General features: G+C 35.9%; 1 protein-coding gene across 2 annotated transcripts in view; it reads left to right on the top strand.

The window, feature by feature from the left end:
• ADGB (androglobin) overlaps positions 1 to 16,495 on the top strand; it is a 74,614-nt gene extending 58,119 nt beyond the window's left edge. The window contains exons 28-35 of one of the 2 annotated variants that reach the window (XM_052670874.1): positions 199 to 395; positions 1,604 to 1,715; positions 5,897 to 6,084; positions 7,227 to 7,382; positions 9,309 to 9,417; positions 10,674 to 10,782; positions 12,097 to 12,280; positions 13,879 to 16,495. In XM_052670874.1, the coding sequence (XP_052526834.1) occupies positions 199 to 395; positions 1,604 to 1,715; positions 5,897 to 6,084; positions 7,227 to 7,382; positions 9,309 to 9,417; positions 10,674 to 10,782; positions 12,097 to 12,280; positions 13,879 to 14,073 (1,250 nt within the window). In that variant the 3' untranslated portion in view covers positions 14,074 to 16,495. The other variant, XM_052670883.1, reaches the window with a different exon arrangement.
• Positions 16,496 to 17,824: the final 1,329 nt, after the last annotated feature.

The following is a 17,824-nucleotide window of genomic DNA, read 5'->3' as shown; positions in this document are numbered from 1 at the left end:
GAAGTGATCTGTGATTTGTGTGCTGAATGAATGCAGGATAATAGTTCTAATAACCATAATTTCAATTGGAAGGTTATGATGATAATGCAGCATGAGAAAATACTCTTCTTTTGTATATTTTCTGGGGAAATCTGCTTACCTCATACTAATAATTCATAGAACGTTTGGAAATTTACACTGATACTATTAATCTTGCAGCAAGTAAAAGCCAGATTATTCGAAGCGTTGGAAAGAAGGAATCAGAAAGTGGATTTAAAAGAAGAAGTCATGTTTCAGCTCCAAAGGATACCAAAAGTTCTTTCAAGAGAGGAATTTCCCAAGAACGTCTGTCTGTGTTAGAAGAAGAATCTTTCCCCTTGGAAAACTTTGAAAATAATCAGGGAAGTCCACAACAAGTAAGAGATTTTAAATTACCAGAACTTGGGGAGATTTGGAGAGTGTATGTGTGTGAGGGAAACATAAAGGGGTATTGATAATTTTTTCAATTCATTTTAAGATCTGATAACAGGAGGCAAGAACAGAGTATCCAAAATTAAGATTGTTGGTGAATGAGGCCATGGAGAAATGATAACATATCTACATGAATAATCAACTAACAAGAGCTCGTTTTTATTTTCAAATCGAGGTAGACATATTAAGTCTTCAGACAGTCTTCACTTGCAAAGTTCAATGCAAGTATACTGTGACTTGCAGCTAAGGGCCAAAAAAATACCATTAACAACTTAAATTTCTGATGCTTCAGTCTGAGTTGTCTTTCAAACGCAGTGTAAGAGAAAGGCAATTTTAGTAGTTTTACTAGAGACGTACCTGTTACCAGCCAGCTGAATGCTTTGCTAACACATGAATTTGCTTCTTCAGCCCTTAGATTTCCTTAGAGAGGTTTGTCAGAATCATGCATTTCCCTTGACTTCATCAGGTATTATTTGTCTATCTTAAAAATAGTGTTTTGTTTCTCAAGCATTGTTTGTTTCTCTGTCTCCAGGTGTTTTTGTGTGTTTTTTTTTTCTTCCTGATTGTTAGGTTCAACTGCAACATTATATTAAAAATAAACAAAAAAAGAAAAAAAAAGACAATTTCTGAAGTTGTTCTTTTGACTTAAATCTGGTTTTAAAATTTGGAAAACAATTTTTAAAAGAAGTATTGGTATGATTTCCTTTTCAGTGTCGAAAATGTTTGAAATAACCGACTGACCCTGTCACCTCTATTTCAACTCTACACATTGAGTGCTGATATTAGTGTTCAAAGCTCTGTAGTAGGACTTAAAATGAAAGACAGAATTCTTTGTCTTAGCACATGGCATACATAGGAAAGTTACATGGAAATCTTTAAAGAATGTAGCTCCTTATTGTACAGCTCAGTTTATTTTCAGTTGGTAAACACATGAGTAATTGTTTAATTTCACAGGAATTAAAATGAAATCTGTGGAATTAACACTAATTTTTTAAGCTTCTTGTAAATAATGTTATGTACAAGCTTGTAAAGTAATCATGTGTTTCATTTGCTGAGTTCAACAGTTGCCACTTTGCTAACCTACAGGACTTTTAAATACCTACTGTAACTGTTATGTCCTCAGCATGTTCACATATCGCATTTTCTTTCACAGTCTCACAGGTATATCTTACAGGCATTGGTGTTATATAATAGTTGGCCACTCACTGAGAGCCAGATTCTGTTTGTCCAGTCACTGAAAGAAACAGAGAAAACTGAACTCAAAGGTATGCCACCTTCAGTATGTACTTGGATGCTTCACATTACTTATTTTTAAATTTTTATATAGCTAAAAACTAAGACCATACGGCATTTCTTTTATTTGCTTCCTGAATAAAATAATTAAGCAATAATGCTTTTTGTTCTGTGGCTCATAGAACTAGGGTTTGGTTATGTACTTCTATACCTTCAGTTAACAAGAGATACAGAAATAAAAGGATACTCTGCAAAATGTACCTAAACTTCTTAGAACAGTTGCCAAAGCAGTCTAAGAGACCAATGAAGTGTAAATATAAAGGCACAGTGTTCTGACAAAAGAAAACACGTGAACAGGAGGAAAAAAAGGCCTCTTTCCACATCTGCGTTACTTCTGTAGTACTGGGAGATGAATTTAGGCAGGAGACAAGACTAGAAAGTGCTCTGTGTACAAATTAGGAAGTGGACAGAGGAATCTTAAGTAAATATTGTATATTTGCTTCTCCTTTTACCAGTGTCAACACACATTTTAGACTTTTAACACTGTAGAAGAAATTACATCAGGCTAGATCTACGGCGTGAGGTGAGGCTGCAGGTGCTCCACGTCCCCAGGTCCAACCAGTAGTGAGGCAGATGGTGCACTCCCAGCAGGCATGCACAGGTGGAACATGGCATTGATGCTATGTACAGACATGGCAGACCAGACAGGCACTCAAGGCACTGATGTGAATACAGACAGCACCAATGGGCTTATCCTGCCATCCACGTGCTAACTGCACCAGTATGTGTGTAAAATTCTACTAAATGGCCTAAATGAAGACCTGTTATTTTCATATTCTTCTTGTTTAGTTGAGAAGTGTTTTGAAATGAAGATCTATTGTACTTGCTTCTAAATCACAGCAAATTTCTCAAGGCATTTAGAATACATATTCCACTATAATATATTGTCTTGCAAACTCATGCATTCAATTTCAATTTAGATAGTACTAGACATTATTTGTCACTACAGCTAACAGAACATCAGTTTCATAACATGTAGAGAGAGAGAGCACCAAAAATGTGGATTGATATCTGACTTTTTGTTATGGCAAGAGGCATCTGCATGAGTTGCAAGCGTGATAGATTGCATTCTATTACAGGTATAATAATATTCAAGGAGCTGTGCCTCACAGATGTATTGTACAGGCAGGTTTTTCAGTTGTTGCTTCACCCTCTTTTAGGTTGTTGTATTGTTCACATAATCACACCCTGTTACACAGTTGTTCTTCTGACTTGGCTGCAGCTTGCACATAGCATACTAGCCATGCTTTTGATGTGTACCCTTTCATACAACCACCACAATGGTCTGTGAAGCTGCAGCTCAAAAGAGGTCATTTGATCACTGAATTAATTTGCTAGTTCTCAGCTGTTGATACTGGAGCTCGTCAATAGCATGGGTACTCTAATCTTTGCTTCCCAGCAGCAGTACTGCTATTCATAGCTTCCCTTACCATTTTAACTGGTACTTTGTCCCATATACAGTCAACTAGATTCAAGTCACTATCTGTGAAAAAGAAATTTCCTAGTAGGATGTTTTTAAAGTTGTGATTTCTGTGTCCTGCTATAATTGCTGCTTTTCAAAGTAAACAAAACTCATTTCACTGTTCAGATTAACTGAATATTTATCTTTATACAAGAATACAATCTATGTTCACCTGGAATAAAAACTAGATTGTTCAGGCCACTAAGAGAATTTATAGAGAACATATCTCAACACTTACTGTACTTGCTGCTTAGTACTTATTTTATGTACTCCCTACCAGCAGCAATATTATCTGGACCACTTACTGTACAGGTTGATATTTTGGAGTAAACAACGTTTAATCTCTGAATATTGTGCTGATTGGGAGCCAGTTTTCAAATTAAAGCGATCTGAATACTAAGATTTACCATTGAAGGCTGTCAGCATCACTTATCAACCATACAATTTGTACCATAGCAGTGTTGATGCTTATCTAAAACAACGTCCACTCAGTGTGATTTTTAAGAAAACTGCAGTGAGACAAGTGGAAAATTCCTGGAGCAAATCTCAAATTTCAGGCACTAATATTTCATGTAAGGCAATGGTGCCATCTGGAGTTAGCTTTGTGTTAAAGCTGATTTATTGTGTCAAAAACATATTTCTGCTTTCTGTTATCCTTTACCAATCTTTTAATTGTAATCTCCATTTAGAAGACTCATATTACTCACTGGTAATACAAGTAATTATTAAAAAAAAAATTGGTAGAAATTAAGTTATCCAATAATAGTTTTGTATTTTTTCTTTATTGATGCTCCTCCTTTTTCTTTTTTCATAAACCCTTAATATTGCTGTTTGACAGTATTTGTAAGACGAACTGCTTGCAATGTTATTTCATTACTAATACTTAATCACAATTTTTGTATATGATATCTCATAATATGTTTTATTAAATAACACTTTGTGTAAACAAAACATTAAAAAGGCATTAATCATTTTATCCCTGTTGTTTCATCTGTTCCCATGTTATTTATTTAATAACTCCTCAATGTATGGAAGTCTAGAACAGCAAAATTTTAAAAGTCAGAATTACAAAATCTTTATAGAAGCCAAAGTTCGTAGCATCTCTTTACACAAATAGTCTTTGTCTCCTAATATGTTATGACAATGTGAAATTAAATGGAAAGGTTTTTATATAATGGTATTATAACTTCAGATAATGCCGTCAGTATTTATTTTATATTTGCATTTTTTCTGGAGATGTTTTGTTATTTTCAGTACTTGTGGAGACTGCTTTAATTTTTGCTTTCATTCTTTATTGTATGTTTTGGTTGCACTGAATGAATTTAAACATAGCTCTTTGGTACCATTGTATGTTATGTAAGTAGCATAAGGAGGTAAGAATGTAAAGTATACATAAACATGTGTATAATGTATGATATGATATACATGCATATCATATGTATTTGTGCATATAGATAGTATAAGTGTATTATTAATTTGCTTGTATATCTTTCAAATTTACCATGTTATATTTTCGTATAACCCTGACATTGAATATCTGATCCAAATCTCATTAAAGCCAGTGGATTATCTTCAGCGGACTTCTGATCAAATCAAGCAGCACAGTGATCTTTCCTCAGTGGAAAGAGGTTAGAAACACAGCATTAAGTGAAAGATACCTCATTATTATCTTCAGACTCATTTTCTCTTTTATGCCAAGAGAAATTGCCTGTTTGATTGCATTGATCAAATCCCACTTTTCAGCATTTGTTTTAGTGTTTCAAGCAGCATAAAGGTGAAGTGAAATAGAGATTTCAGACTCTGATCTTTAATCCTGTACTGTTGTGAATCCAGTCCAGCTTGTTTCATTTGCTGTGTTCCCATGCTATTAAAGCTGTTTGCTATTGCAGGCTTTACTTATTCTTTTTTATTTTTATAAAAAATTCACAGCATGAAAAAAAGCTTGTTAATGGTTCTTACCATCTAAGACAGTGAAGAATGAAAGTGTTAGGTTAGCTATCAGCTATTCAATTTAACAAAGATCATACATACAGCATATGCATGTACTGATTAAGTAATTAATTAAAATAAATTTTTAAAAATTTCTCTGATTGATCCGAGAATGATCGTTTTGATTTTCCCAGGTATGCACTGAGTCTTGAATATGTTTTGTTGCCTTAATTTCCTTACATTTTTCGATTTTTTTTCGTGTGTGTGTGTTCTGCTCCTCAGTTTTTCAGGCTTACAGGGACATGAGGCAATGAGAACACTGACTTTACTTACTTTGAGCTTTTCACCTTTGTGACAGAGACTGTGTAAGAAAACTAATAATCAGATTGCTAGCTACAGAATATCATTCTCTTCTTTGGACTGATTTATACACAGAACAACAGGGCAGTTACTGATATGCATGAACCACGGTAAACCATTTAATTCCTGGGTAAAATGCTGTTAAGGACAATGGAAGCTGTTGTAATAAGTCTATTTCCATAAGCTTGCTTTCAAAAGCTTTATTGTCTCCAGATTCTTTCTTGCTCCAACAATTAATATTGGTGTAGTACTTAACAGTGTCAACTGATTACATAAGACTTTTCTTTGTCTTTCCTGTGGCTGTCTTGTGCTGTTATATCCTGGATATTACATGGGTTAATACACTTATGGATGACAATGGTATCTTCTAATTCATCGTGCATCATAAATATGCGTGAACAGCACCTGGGCAAAAGCTTGAGGACCACAGTTTTCACCTAAAGCTCTATCATTTTGAAGGACAAAGGTCTGCAAGTATTCCAAAATCAACCAAAAAATTGAAAGATAAAGCAACTGAGAAGTCAGAAAGGGAGAAGTCCAATAAAGAAAAAGGATCACTTATGTCTCTTGTATTTCAACCTGAATTTCAGGTGAGAAAAATCTAAAAACTTGGATTTGTTGAATGTGAAATCACTGTACTAAGTGTAAAAGCTTCTGCAGATCAGAATTACTAGCACTTTTAGTGTATTTCCTGTGTTTCTCTATGCCCTGCTTCATCATCTTCATGTTCCTCACCTGAGGATGATTGAATGACACATGCAAAAGACCTATATCCTACATTAGAGATGTGCTCATTACTTTGCTAATGTATAAAGCAACCACTGAGTGTTTCTTTTGGATGTTTATTTTCTGTCTCTAATCTCTGTTTGTTAAATTCCATTAATTTGCCATATTTATGTCCAATTGGAGTACTGGTTTTCACAGAATCATCAGAGAAATAAAATAGGTCTTTCCAATTGCCATTATTTTGTGGATATATTGTGGCATAAAAATTGATATTTACTTGCCTACTTGCAAATTCGTCACTTTGTGGTAGGATGATCTGATTGTGCTGTGGTTGACCAGCTTTTAAAGGAGTAATTGACTTTATGGATTGCAAAGAGACTAATGAAAGGCAAAGAAATTTACAGGTCTTCATGGTTGTTTTTTATTTTTCCTGGTTCATGGGAAGTGGTTCACGAAGAGGGCTTTTCCATAGATTTTTTCATGAAGAAATCTCCACTGTATTGTTTTGTTGATTAAGTTGTTGAACAGCAAGCTTCTCTGTGATTCACATCCACACCTAATTATGCACATTTCAGGAACAGTGCCTTAACCCTTCTAGCAGAGCAATCAGAGTGGCTGCATTTGACAAAGCTGGCCATGTAAATGTCATACAACTTCAGGCTGTGTCAGATTTCTGCCTTCAGCTCCAGTGATGAATAAAATTGCTGCAAATACTCCTATTCAGACAGTTGAGAAGAGCTTGGAGTGTAGAGCATGTTGTATCGGGTATGGGTAGAGGGGAAAAGAAGTATACAAAAGATCTTGAAGTTTGGAATATTCCAGAGAAATTTTCCTTTCCTTTCCTTTGGCAGTCAGTTGTTGTCTAGCAATGCGTGACAAATTCTATTGATGTATAATGTCTGCCAGTAATGAAAATTACCAGAGTATAAAGCTTCGTCTTAAATAGTAGTCATAGGTAAATACCAATAAATACCAATAATCATGTCCATGGTACTTCCACTTTCAGCAAGATGCTATAAACAAACCATACTGGACTTTACGTCTCGTTAGTGAGCAGAGAGAGATGGAAATTCTGGAGGTGAAGAGAGACACACAGCGAGCAGATGAGATCAGAGCCATGAAGCAAGCATGGGAGTCTGCAGAGCCAGGAAGAGCTGTCAAGGTAATCAAAGTGCAATCTGCATGGTAATATGTCTTCACAAGTTGCAGGAGCTGTTGTGATTACAGAGCAGTTTTCACAACAGAGAAAACAAGTTCATCTGACTCCCTCTCTTCATCATTTTGTGGATGACAGGGAATTTTACACAGCCTAAAGAATCAAAAGTGCATGACTTGTGGGCAGGAATCTACACTGTCTCTTCAGATTTCTTGAGATTACCTACACTTTAAGGTTCTATTTACTGAACAGAAAATGTTTCTCTTTACAACACCCACTGCCTCTACACAACTGCAAAGCTGTCACTTGTGGCAAGCTGAACATAATGAGAATATAATAAGAAATACGCTTTTATAAGTGTAACAGAAAGATAAACTGGCACCTGGTCACATCATCAATCTAATTGTCTCCTACATTTAGAATTCCCAAATTCATTCCAAGTTGCAGGTACCTGTGAGCCAGTATATACTGCTCTGTATGAATTCACTGTTTAGAGAAGCAGTACTAGTTCAGATAGTTCAAATGTGTCAAATGCAAGTTGGCTCCTTTGGCACAACAGTGTTAAAGGTATCTAGCTCTGAGAAGTGAAGCCTCAGTCATGAGTCTTCCCTAGCTATGCTTGCAAATTTTCTCATTTCTTTTCAGCATATCCAAAGTTCATAAAACGTTCCAAAATTACTTTATGCATTCTGATCTAAGAAGAGATGCATTACTCTGCAGATTTGGTTGGCTGTGCTGAGACTGAAAATCTTCAGCTTCCTGAAGATGAGCTGGAAATGTCTCCGCTTTGATGTGCACAGTCTCTCCAGAATAGTGGTTCTATCTTCACTGCCTTTTATTTACTCTGAAAATCAACTTAATTACAGCTAAAGGTTTCCATTTTAGTAGCCTCTTAGGTCTATAATACTATTCCAAAGTAGTTGCTAAGAAAATTTTGGCAATTTCATCTAATACAATGAAAAAAGGTTTAACTTGAGGGTCTGCTGTTCTAAGTAGCTTCCTTTCTCTGTTCCTCCTGATCGCTTGTCTCCTACATCACACACCTGATCACTCTGGGAATTGGTTCCCTGGTTCCAGGGTAACATTTGGCTCCTCTGCCCATTCTGACAATCTGAACCCTTAGGAGAAAGCCCAGTGAGCCCAAATCACCATCTGAAAGGACAAGCAGAGTGGTGATGTCTGTATTTAAGCATCAGAAGCAATGGAGCCTGAAAGGGTTTGCACCCATAGCTTCCATTCCTCAGGAGGAAGTCCAAGTCACCAGGAGCTCTTAGGAGGAAGCACTAGCTCCCTAAGGAGATGCAGTGAGAGGAGTTCTGAACCTCTATTCAGCTATGAGGGAACAGACCCTACTTTCAGAGTTTTATTTTTAAAAATCCAAACATTATTTTAAGCTACTGAGAGATAAAGGGTTTTCCAGTAGTTCATGGTGATCTTTAATGTATGTATTCGAAGCCTCTTGTAATGGGAACTCTAGCATCCTTTCTAATTCCTGCCTCAGGCAGAGTTGTATAGTGCATTTTGGTGTTAGGTTTGTTACTGACAGCATCGTTTTATCATTTGGGATACCTACTATCTATAGCTGGAAAAATTAGATGGTTAATGTTTACAGGTCATTATTTCAGAAAAAAAATCTACTGCAGTGATTACTTGAATATGACTGACACGAAGCACATTCCTCTTGTGTTTATCTTCTTTTTTTTTTCTATCTGTTGTCTCACTAATGCTATTCATATTGTTGAAAGTGATGTTTCCATAGATCATAGAATCATAGATCCAACCAGTGAAGTGTACTCACTAGCAATAATAAAGTAGCATCATATCTCAACATGTGCTGGGTTCAAAGATTTACTGCACCATTGATCACTTAAAGATTCCTACTTCAGAAAATGGTTTGGAATTAAAGTATTCAATTAAAAATTTGATCTGTAGGCTTTTCAGGAACGCATGCAATTTATTAATAAGTATGTTGCGAAAGATTCTGAGGAGCCCATAGCTGGGATGGACATTGCCACTTTATCATCCAAATCAAAAGAAAGAGGTAAGGGTGTAACTTTCAGCATGTCATCTTCCTTCTGAACATTATAATTTTAAAATATAAAGGGATATTAATCACTTTAAAAAAAGAAAAACAAAGTCCATGATACAGGATTTCCTACTATGAGGTCTCAAATACACTGTATACATATCACAACCAGTGTTTTAATGTGAAATTAAATATAATTTAAAGCATTCTGCATAAATCATTCAGTTTTTTAACAAAGGCATTTGCATTAAATACTGTTAGTAAATGGAAAGAGCAGCCTCAATAATGAAGTCCAAATCCACAATTGCATGCTTAGTATCTGCCTTCTTTATACCCTCTGTTTTAATTGCTGCATTGTTCCAGCCTCAGACACAGATACAGTTTCATAGCCCTCATAGGCTGCTAAGTTACCCGTAAGCCAAGTTTAGGCAGTCCTTTCACAGTAGAATTCCAACCCTAAGCAAAGCTGACATTTCTGGAAGTTCAGTGGGAAATACTCGTTCAATTTGAAATTTGGAAGCAGTGGTCATTAGTATAGAAATATCTTTTAAATGATTTGTAGTTGTTTCAATTGACTACTACAATTAATAGAGCAATAAGAGTTTTCATGGTATAATCTACTTCAGACATCATAAAATCTCACCAAATTTCACAGGCTTTTCTGATATGGCCAAGTGAACTGGAAAACAAAAGTGCTGGAACAATCACAATGCAACTCAGTGGCATGCTTAGTATCAAATGTGTCACTGTTTTGAGAAGTCTGCATTAAAATATAAATCAGTTACCATTCATGTGGTTAAATCATCCTAAGAAGAAGACTGACAAATTTTCATGGGACTTTTTTTGGGAGATTGGCATTTCCCAAACAAAACATATGCCCAAAAGAAAATACAGTTTCTTTGAATTGTAGACAGGAGTGATCCAATTTTTATAGATTTTTTGTTGTTTATAAAATAATGTGATTCCGTGCTGATTTTTTTTTTTTTAATTTATTCTTTAGGCATTTAAAATTGATAATTCTGTCTTACTCCCTCATGTGTTGTGTTGATTTATCTAAAGTACATATACAAGCTTCACTCTAGCATATGTAGTTGGTGTTTTTTTCCAGCATCTTTGATTCTATTTTAAGTGTTAGAAGTAAAAAACATGTCCAATCCATGTTCTCATTTAGTAAGATATTTTGCTGAGCCAAAAGAGAAAAATGACTGTGTTACAATTTAGGTGGACCCTCCTGGCATGCTGAGTAACCAATTGAATCTCCTTTGTTGTAGGTTCTTTTTCTCTTACTGTGGAAAAGGCAGCATCACAAACAGCAAACGACTCAAGTTTACCAATGGAGCAAAAGAAGTGGGAGCCTATAGATCTTAGTCCTTACATGAGGTACCCTGTATCAAGGAAAAATTAATGCCTGTGAGATGCCAAATTGAAAGGCTGACTAAGGGTTTCAGTATATAGAAATTAGTAAATGCGATATATTTATAAACAATATCTTCATATTTGAATACGATGTAATAGATGTGAATTTAGACTTTGTCCCTCACATGTCATTGGCATAAGCAACAATGCTGTCACATTCTTGTTAATGTCTTTTGTGAAAATCCAGTCCGCGTTTTGTCTGTCCTTTATGCTGTATACAAAGAATCATGTAGTAGTGAGTGTAGATGGCATCCTGGTCATTTTCCACTTTGATTTATCTGACATAGGTTTTTTTAAATCTCTGCTTTCCTACATCCTGTTATAATTTATGCCCCTTCTTTAAGGTTACACACGTTATAGTAGTTGTTTTGCTGTAATGAAAATGTGACATAAAATCCTTAAGGAAACGCATATGCAGCCAAATATGTTTATTTCAGTGGTTATCTTGAAAGGAGTACGTATGAAGTTTGTCATTATATGGTGGTATATTCTAATAAGATATTTAATAAATGCAATTTATTCAATAACTGAAAAAATATACTCCTTATTCAAAATAAATACTTTCTTTATTGCATGTGTCAGGATCTACCTCATAAGCATATACCTGTATGTTTGATGTTCTGCAGACAGAACCCAGTTCAAGCTTAAGTCCATCTGTATTCAGTGTGACATTTATGCAACTCACTCATTCTTAAAAGACTTCAGAATGTGCTGAAAAATTCCTCAAGTTCAGTTTTTAATTTAAAGGGACAATGGTGTTATATTGAAATTAATAACACTAGAAGATCAGAAAATATGTCAAAATATCTTCCATGGGCTTGAGCTTTGGAAGAATTTAATTTTTCTTCAGCTCCTCCACTGTAACACGAGTCATTTGAGTCAAATTACTGCAAAATATTATCTACTTAACTGCCATTATGCCCATGGAAAAAAAATACATTTGTCTTAGTGCTATATTATAATATCTAAAACATCTTGAACTAAGATATTTCTTGCAAATTAAAAATAAGTGTCACATGTAGGAGTTTTTCATATGCTCAAAGATGAGCATGATTTTACCAATATTTTAAAGTAGACATTCAAGTATAAGAAGACCTGGCCTCAGCAATATATTTCCTCATCAGTGTTATGTACAAGAAAGGAAAAGTGATCCCTTAATCATATTGAACTGTACAATGCCTACTTTGCTTGATATAAACCAAATATATGCATATAGGTAAATATAAACCATCTGAAATTGTACTTGAAATGAGACAAATATCTTTCTATTTCCTTCAGAAAAACAACGTCTGAATCCGTGTTAAGAAATGAATCTATAATTCAACAGCAAGAGAAATGCAAAGTGGAAAAAATTAACCATTTTAGGCAACTTCGAGAGCTGGCTTTGGAACAAAGAGAAATGGATCAACATGCTAGAGCTTTGTTGAAGCAAAATTTGCTTGAAATGTATGAGAATCTACAGGTGAGTTTTCCAGATTACGTTCCAGTAACTGTTCCTGTAATATCCACCACTATCATGAATATCTTGATCAACAATTCTTTAAACATTTGTATCTGGTATCAGTAATTAGAATCAGTATACAAGCTTTAACTTGAAAAATGGTTAAAACTAAAGCTTTGAAGAAAAAAAATATATTAATATACTATACAATGTTCTAAATATTTGTAGTACGTTCTTGTTATAGTTCCTTGCAAATATGTAATTTTAAGACTGTCACCATAATAGTATTGTTTAAAGTGAGAATAAATTGAGTGTTTTATAATATGACTAGTGCTCTCTTTTGGTTGGTGGTGGTTGCTGTTGTTTGGTTGTTTTTTGTTATGGAATTATGAGGTTTGGAAAAGTAATTAAAAAAAAAAAAAAAAGATAATTATGTAAGAGAGTGAGCTTCTCCTTGTATGTCCTACAGCAAAGTTGGAGAATAGAGCCTTCTTGGAATATGCATGATACCAAAAGACACGATATTCTGGTATCATTAGTGAAGGCACCATTTTTAAGATTAACGTGATCAATGCATCATACATGGCACAAATATCCTAACAAAATTGGCTTAACCTTAGATTGTTGACTTGTTGGAGCAAAATGTTTTGTCACATAGAGGCGATACAATTACTACTAAAAATGGTCTAGTAACTCTGTGGAACCCATAAAATTGTAAACAGTAAAAATAATTTTGGATTTGATCAACTTCTTAACAGAAATAACTTGAAAATGCCTCCTGAACAAACACCCGGCTTCATTTGTAATAGTTAGCTATAAGCATGAAAGGAGCCATAGTCCTCTACCAGTGACTGACTGATCCCTAATCCTTGATAATAACATGTCCAAGTTTTCAGATGTTGCTGTAATTTTGGATGACAAACATATGTTATAGGCAAATATTTCTTAAGCAATTTCTCAGCTTTCTCTAGAAAACGCATTTACAATCTTTCACAGTAGTAATTTAAAATGTGAGTTACTTGTGAATATGCATACTGTGCTGATTAGTACTTTTACAGTTTTTTCACCTGTAGACTGTAGAAAATTATGTTAAATGTCTTCAGGTATCCCCATTTCCCAGGATGGAAACATTAAAAAAAAATTGTGTGTCCAAGTCTCATTTGGCCTAAGTCTCATTGAAGGTCAGTGTGATTTAGGCTCCTTGAGTCTCCTGAAAATGAGATGCGATCTCCTGAACTATTTGAGTAGTTCTGAAAATTATTTTTTAAGGAAATTGCTTAAGACAACAAAACGAGTCAGTGACTGAATCTATACTTGATCCAAATGGGTAACTATGTTGCCCTATTCTCCTTGCCCATAATTATTTTATTCAGCCAGCAATTTAAAAAGAATTTTCATGAACTTTGTTTTTTTATTCATGGTGAAAGACTGACACATATCTATGTCTCCATGAGAGATCAATAAAAATGCATGACCAACTCCAAGGGAAAGGAGATGTGCCTTACCTGTACTTATATTGTCAGACAGTGAAATACAACCTCAGTGATGCAGTTGCTTGTGATGAAACACAGTTTCATGCGTTAGAGTGAGGATGTTGCTTTTTGTCTCTGCCTACCTAGGCATCCTTAGATGAAATGCGAGGCAGAGTTCACAGCATTCGGGAAGCATACAGAAGCAAGCTGTTAAAGGCTGAACTCAGAAAACGTGAAGAGCTGGCAGCTCATGAAGCAATGCTGCAAACAGAGCAAGAGAAGAAAAGCCAAGATGCACGCCAAAAAAAGCAAGGAAAAGGTTTGGGGAAAAGAAAGCAGTAGGAAGTACTACAGAATTTAACTTAACTGTTTGGGAAATTAAATTTATATGCCAAGATTAAAAAGACTAATTGCTATTTTCCAGTGTTTGTGTCAAGTGTATCACATTATATCTCTCTGCTTGGCTCTACCAAAAAAAATTGATCTAGAATTCTTTTAACACAGTATCTGATATTTTGCTTTTTGTAAGTGGTACTCTTTGCTATTAACTTTTGTACATTTTACTGGAAATAAAATTTTGCAACAGATATCTATACTGTATTCCATTTTCTCCCACAATCATGCTCTTATCCTGCTTTTTTCCAGCCAATCCAGTCAAAAACAAGCCGGAGTTGTTACAGTGAATGTAACCTATCAGTTTTTTAAGTCATTAATTAAATAGTAGCATACCACATATCTCATATGCAGTCATTAGAAGGCTTCCCAAAGCCTGCTTTAATAGACACGGACTATCCCTGTACCATAGTATTTGTTCTCATTCACATGTGGCATCATTCTGATAAGTGATTTTGAATCTCACAGTAACTCTCTGTAGTGGAAAACTCATGGCACAATCACTCAAGGCTTCTCGAATGCTCCCTAAAATCCTGTTACTCTCTTTCCTAAGCTTTATTTTTCCCTACAGTGTCTTTGGAGAAGTGATTGCTCAGCTGAAACTTAAGTGTTTCTTAAAAGTAGAACCTGTATGTGAATGAAGTGGCAATCCTGGGCTTTTTGCATGAAGGATAAAATACTTCTGCTCAGAATTCTTAAACTTTTTAGTACTGTCAACAAACAAACAAAAAAAAAATACATGTGCAATAGCTGGCACTCCATACTCAGAGAAAATGATTAGAGCTCTTACAACACTGAAAACTCGTCCAGACGGAGCTGTTATAAATGGCTTAAAGAACTCTCTGTCTTCGTATTCACATGCAGACGCCTGGGAAGCTAGACTGCCTACATGTGGTATACATACAATATGTCCATTCCACTACCTAGGCAACACTGGAGACTGTGAGTCACCTATTTAATACAGATCACAAGGAATGTTACCCTTTGTGTCCTGGCCACTGATACTGGGTAGCCATCACATTTGAAACTAGTCTTTCTTCTGAATCGTAATGACACACCAGAGGTTCAGCTTCTGCTGGTCTTGCTCACCTCCGTTTTATTAGAACCTCACTGCTTGACTTGAACTTGACTCATTTCTCTTATCAGTCTGTGATGTCTGTTCTTTGTACACTGCCACACCTACACACCTGCTGTGATGCTTCTTCCTTCATTTGGCCTCCTCCCTCCCGTAAAACATAAACTAAACTCACTGGATTGTTTTTGTGTTTGCAAATAAAGGACAGAAACCAGAATCCTAAAACTGCACTGGTGATGTTTATTTCAAAGAGCAGGAGTTAGGTTTTGCTTTGACCCATACGGGCTGCAAATAAAAAGCCTGTCAGTCTTGTGCTATAATTGCTCTGACTTTGTCCTCTCTATTTTGGAATATGGGCTATACTGCTTCGTAATATTCCAACTTGTTTCCATGGCAATAGCACGTGTTGGTTGTCTTCTTATGTGAATCTCTAATGAGCTTCTGTAGAGGAAGATCAAGCTGAAGTTCTGTTCTTGATGTCACTGCAAGTGCTATAATGACATTCTGTTGTAAAAATCAGTCCAATTCCAGAAGCCAGCATAATTGACATCTAAATGTCAAAAAATGCAGCTAATAATCTGCATGATCACAACAGTTATAAACTGACTTGAACTCAGACACAGTGTACTCAGATCTGTATTAACAAATCTAGTAATTCTGCTGTTATTCACAATTCTAAGCTTCATAATTTCCTCATTATAAAGAATAATGTGGCATAGTCAGAATCTGCTGTGTCTCTGTTGGCTTATTTGTCTATTCAATGATGTGGGTGTGATGATTAAAAGGTCACACCGTTTAGTTGCATGTACTATGGAGCATGCAGTGTTTTAAGAAAAGCACAGTTGTGGTTATTAAATCCCTGTGAATAGTCCAGAAAAACAAAAACAAAGATACAAACAAACAAAAAACAACCAACCAAACAAAAAAGCCAACAACAAAAAATCCACATATTCTGTAGTGGAGCCAGGAAGACATTTGGCCTTGTCCAGATTGTGCCAAAGAGTTCATATACACTGGACCCAGAAACAGGCAATGAATGGAATTTCTAAAAGCTCAGTTTTACATCAACACAACAGCTTACATCGTGCACTACACTGCAGGCTGAGTCAGTGGGTAGACGAGAACAAAAATTACAACAAAACACGCCTATATTTCAAAGAAACTCTCTGGAATAATACAAGAAGCCATCGTGTTTAGCACTTTACTGTAAGGAAGACAAGAAAAAATATCAGATGTGTATAAAATGAGGGGTTTTTTGCCTCTCATTTTTAGTCTAAGTTGTCCTAAAGTCAAACTGTGCTCATACAGGGATAAAGCACACTCTGCAGGAAGACTGCTTTTAAGTACCACAGTTTTGTGAAATTAGCCCTTATATCAAAGGAACTTGCTGCCTGTATTCAGTACAGTAGTTCAAGTTCTATTTTTACAGATGGTACTCATATTTCTATATGTCATATTTCATCAAGCATCTGCATTTCCCCTAGTGTATGGGAACTGTTGAGTCATAGCCTGAACCTCTGATTGTACATGTGGGGAAAGGACCCAGTCAACCCTGGGAGCACAGGTGAAGGCAATTCAGCTGAGTGACCAGAAGAGGTGGAGCCTGGCTGCACCTCTCTTAGACCTGGTTTAAGGGCTGACAGAAATTGGGGAAGGGTCTGTAGTTGGAGGTCCTTCTCTTGTGGAGTTTTCCCTGTGAGCCTAGGTCTTTGGAGATGGGTGAGTACCTTTCCTTTGTAATAACAAAGGGCCTGGAGTGATAGAAAGGTGTTGTATCTCTTGTGTCACTCTTCCACTGCATTGGTCTTTTTGATTGTTACACCTAAGTTTCCTGTAAAAAGATAAATAAAATTAAAAATCTCTAGAATATGGGCAGTTGCTCCTGTTTATATTCTCCTCGACCTTCAGTGCTGGAATCAGTAGAGGCATAAGAACAAACTTCCTTCTAAGGCTACTTAGAAAAAATCATCCCTTAGAAACCTTGAGTTTGTTACTTCTTCAGCTTACAATTTTTGTTTGCAGTACAGTCTATATATGAAGAACAGCCCAGATACCTACACTGATCTCTCAACATTGCAGTTGATTTGTCTAATGACTTAAAGAGTCGTGTACTTCTCTGAAATGGCAGGTCCTACTCCTGAGGAAGAGTATGGCAATAGCCACAGCTGTATGTGCCTTCAGCACCTGCAGCTAATGAACCAACACAAAGCTCCTTCTAATCTCTGATTAAAAAGAAAGCTGCTGGACAGGCTTTTAGCACCTGCTCATTCCTGAGGGCTGCACAAGAGAAAGCAGTCTGAGGAGTCAGCACAGTGATGTATGGATCAGCTGTGCAGACTGAGAACCACGGTGAGCTCAGAGCTTAGGGCAGCACTGGAAATATTTTGTAGTTATTCTTTGTGTTTGGCTTTAATTTTGGTTAAAGAATAACCAGTGCTTCTGCAATGCAGGGGAACACTTTCAGGGCCTGTTTAGGGGCTTGCTTCATTTTGAAGAGGTAAAACAAAAAAGAATTGTTTGCTGTACTAATTTCTGATATCCTGTTCTCCTCCATAGCCATCATACAGAGGAAAACATTCAGTAACTTCCATTCAGCTAAAGTTCTAGAAAGTTTCAGAGGACACT

The sequence above is a fragment of the Tympanuchus pallidicinctus genome, unplaced genomic scaffold (assembly GCF_026119805.1).
Source record: "Tympanuchus pallidicinctus isolate F22 unplaced genomic scaffold, pur_lepc_1.0 scaffold1, whole genome shotgun sequence".
In the NCBI taxonomy this organism is placed as follows: Eukaryota; Metazoa; Chordata; class Aves; order Galliformes; family Phasianidae; genus Tympanuchus; species Tympanuchus pallidicinctus.
The sequence above is the reverse complement of the archived record's forward strand: the minus strand, read 5'-3'. Positions and strand labels throughout refer to the sequence as shown.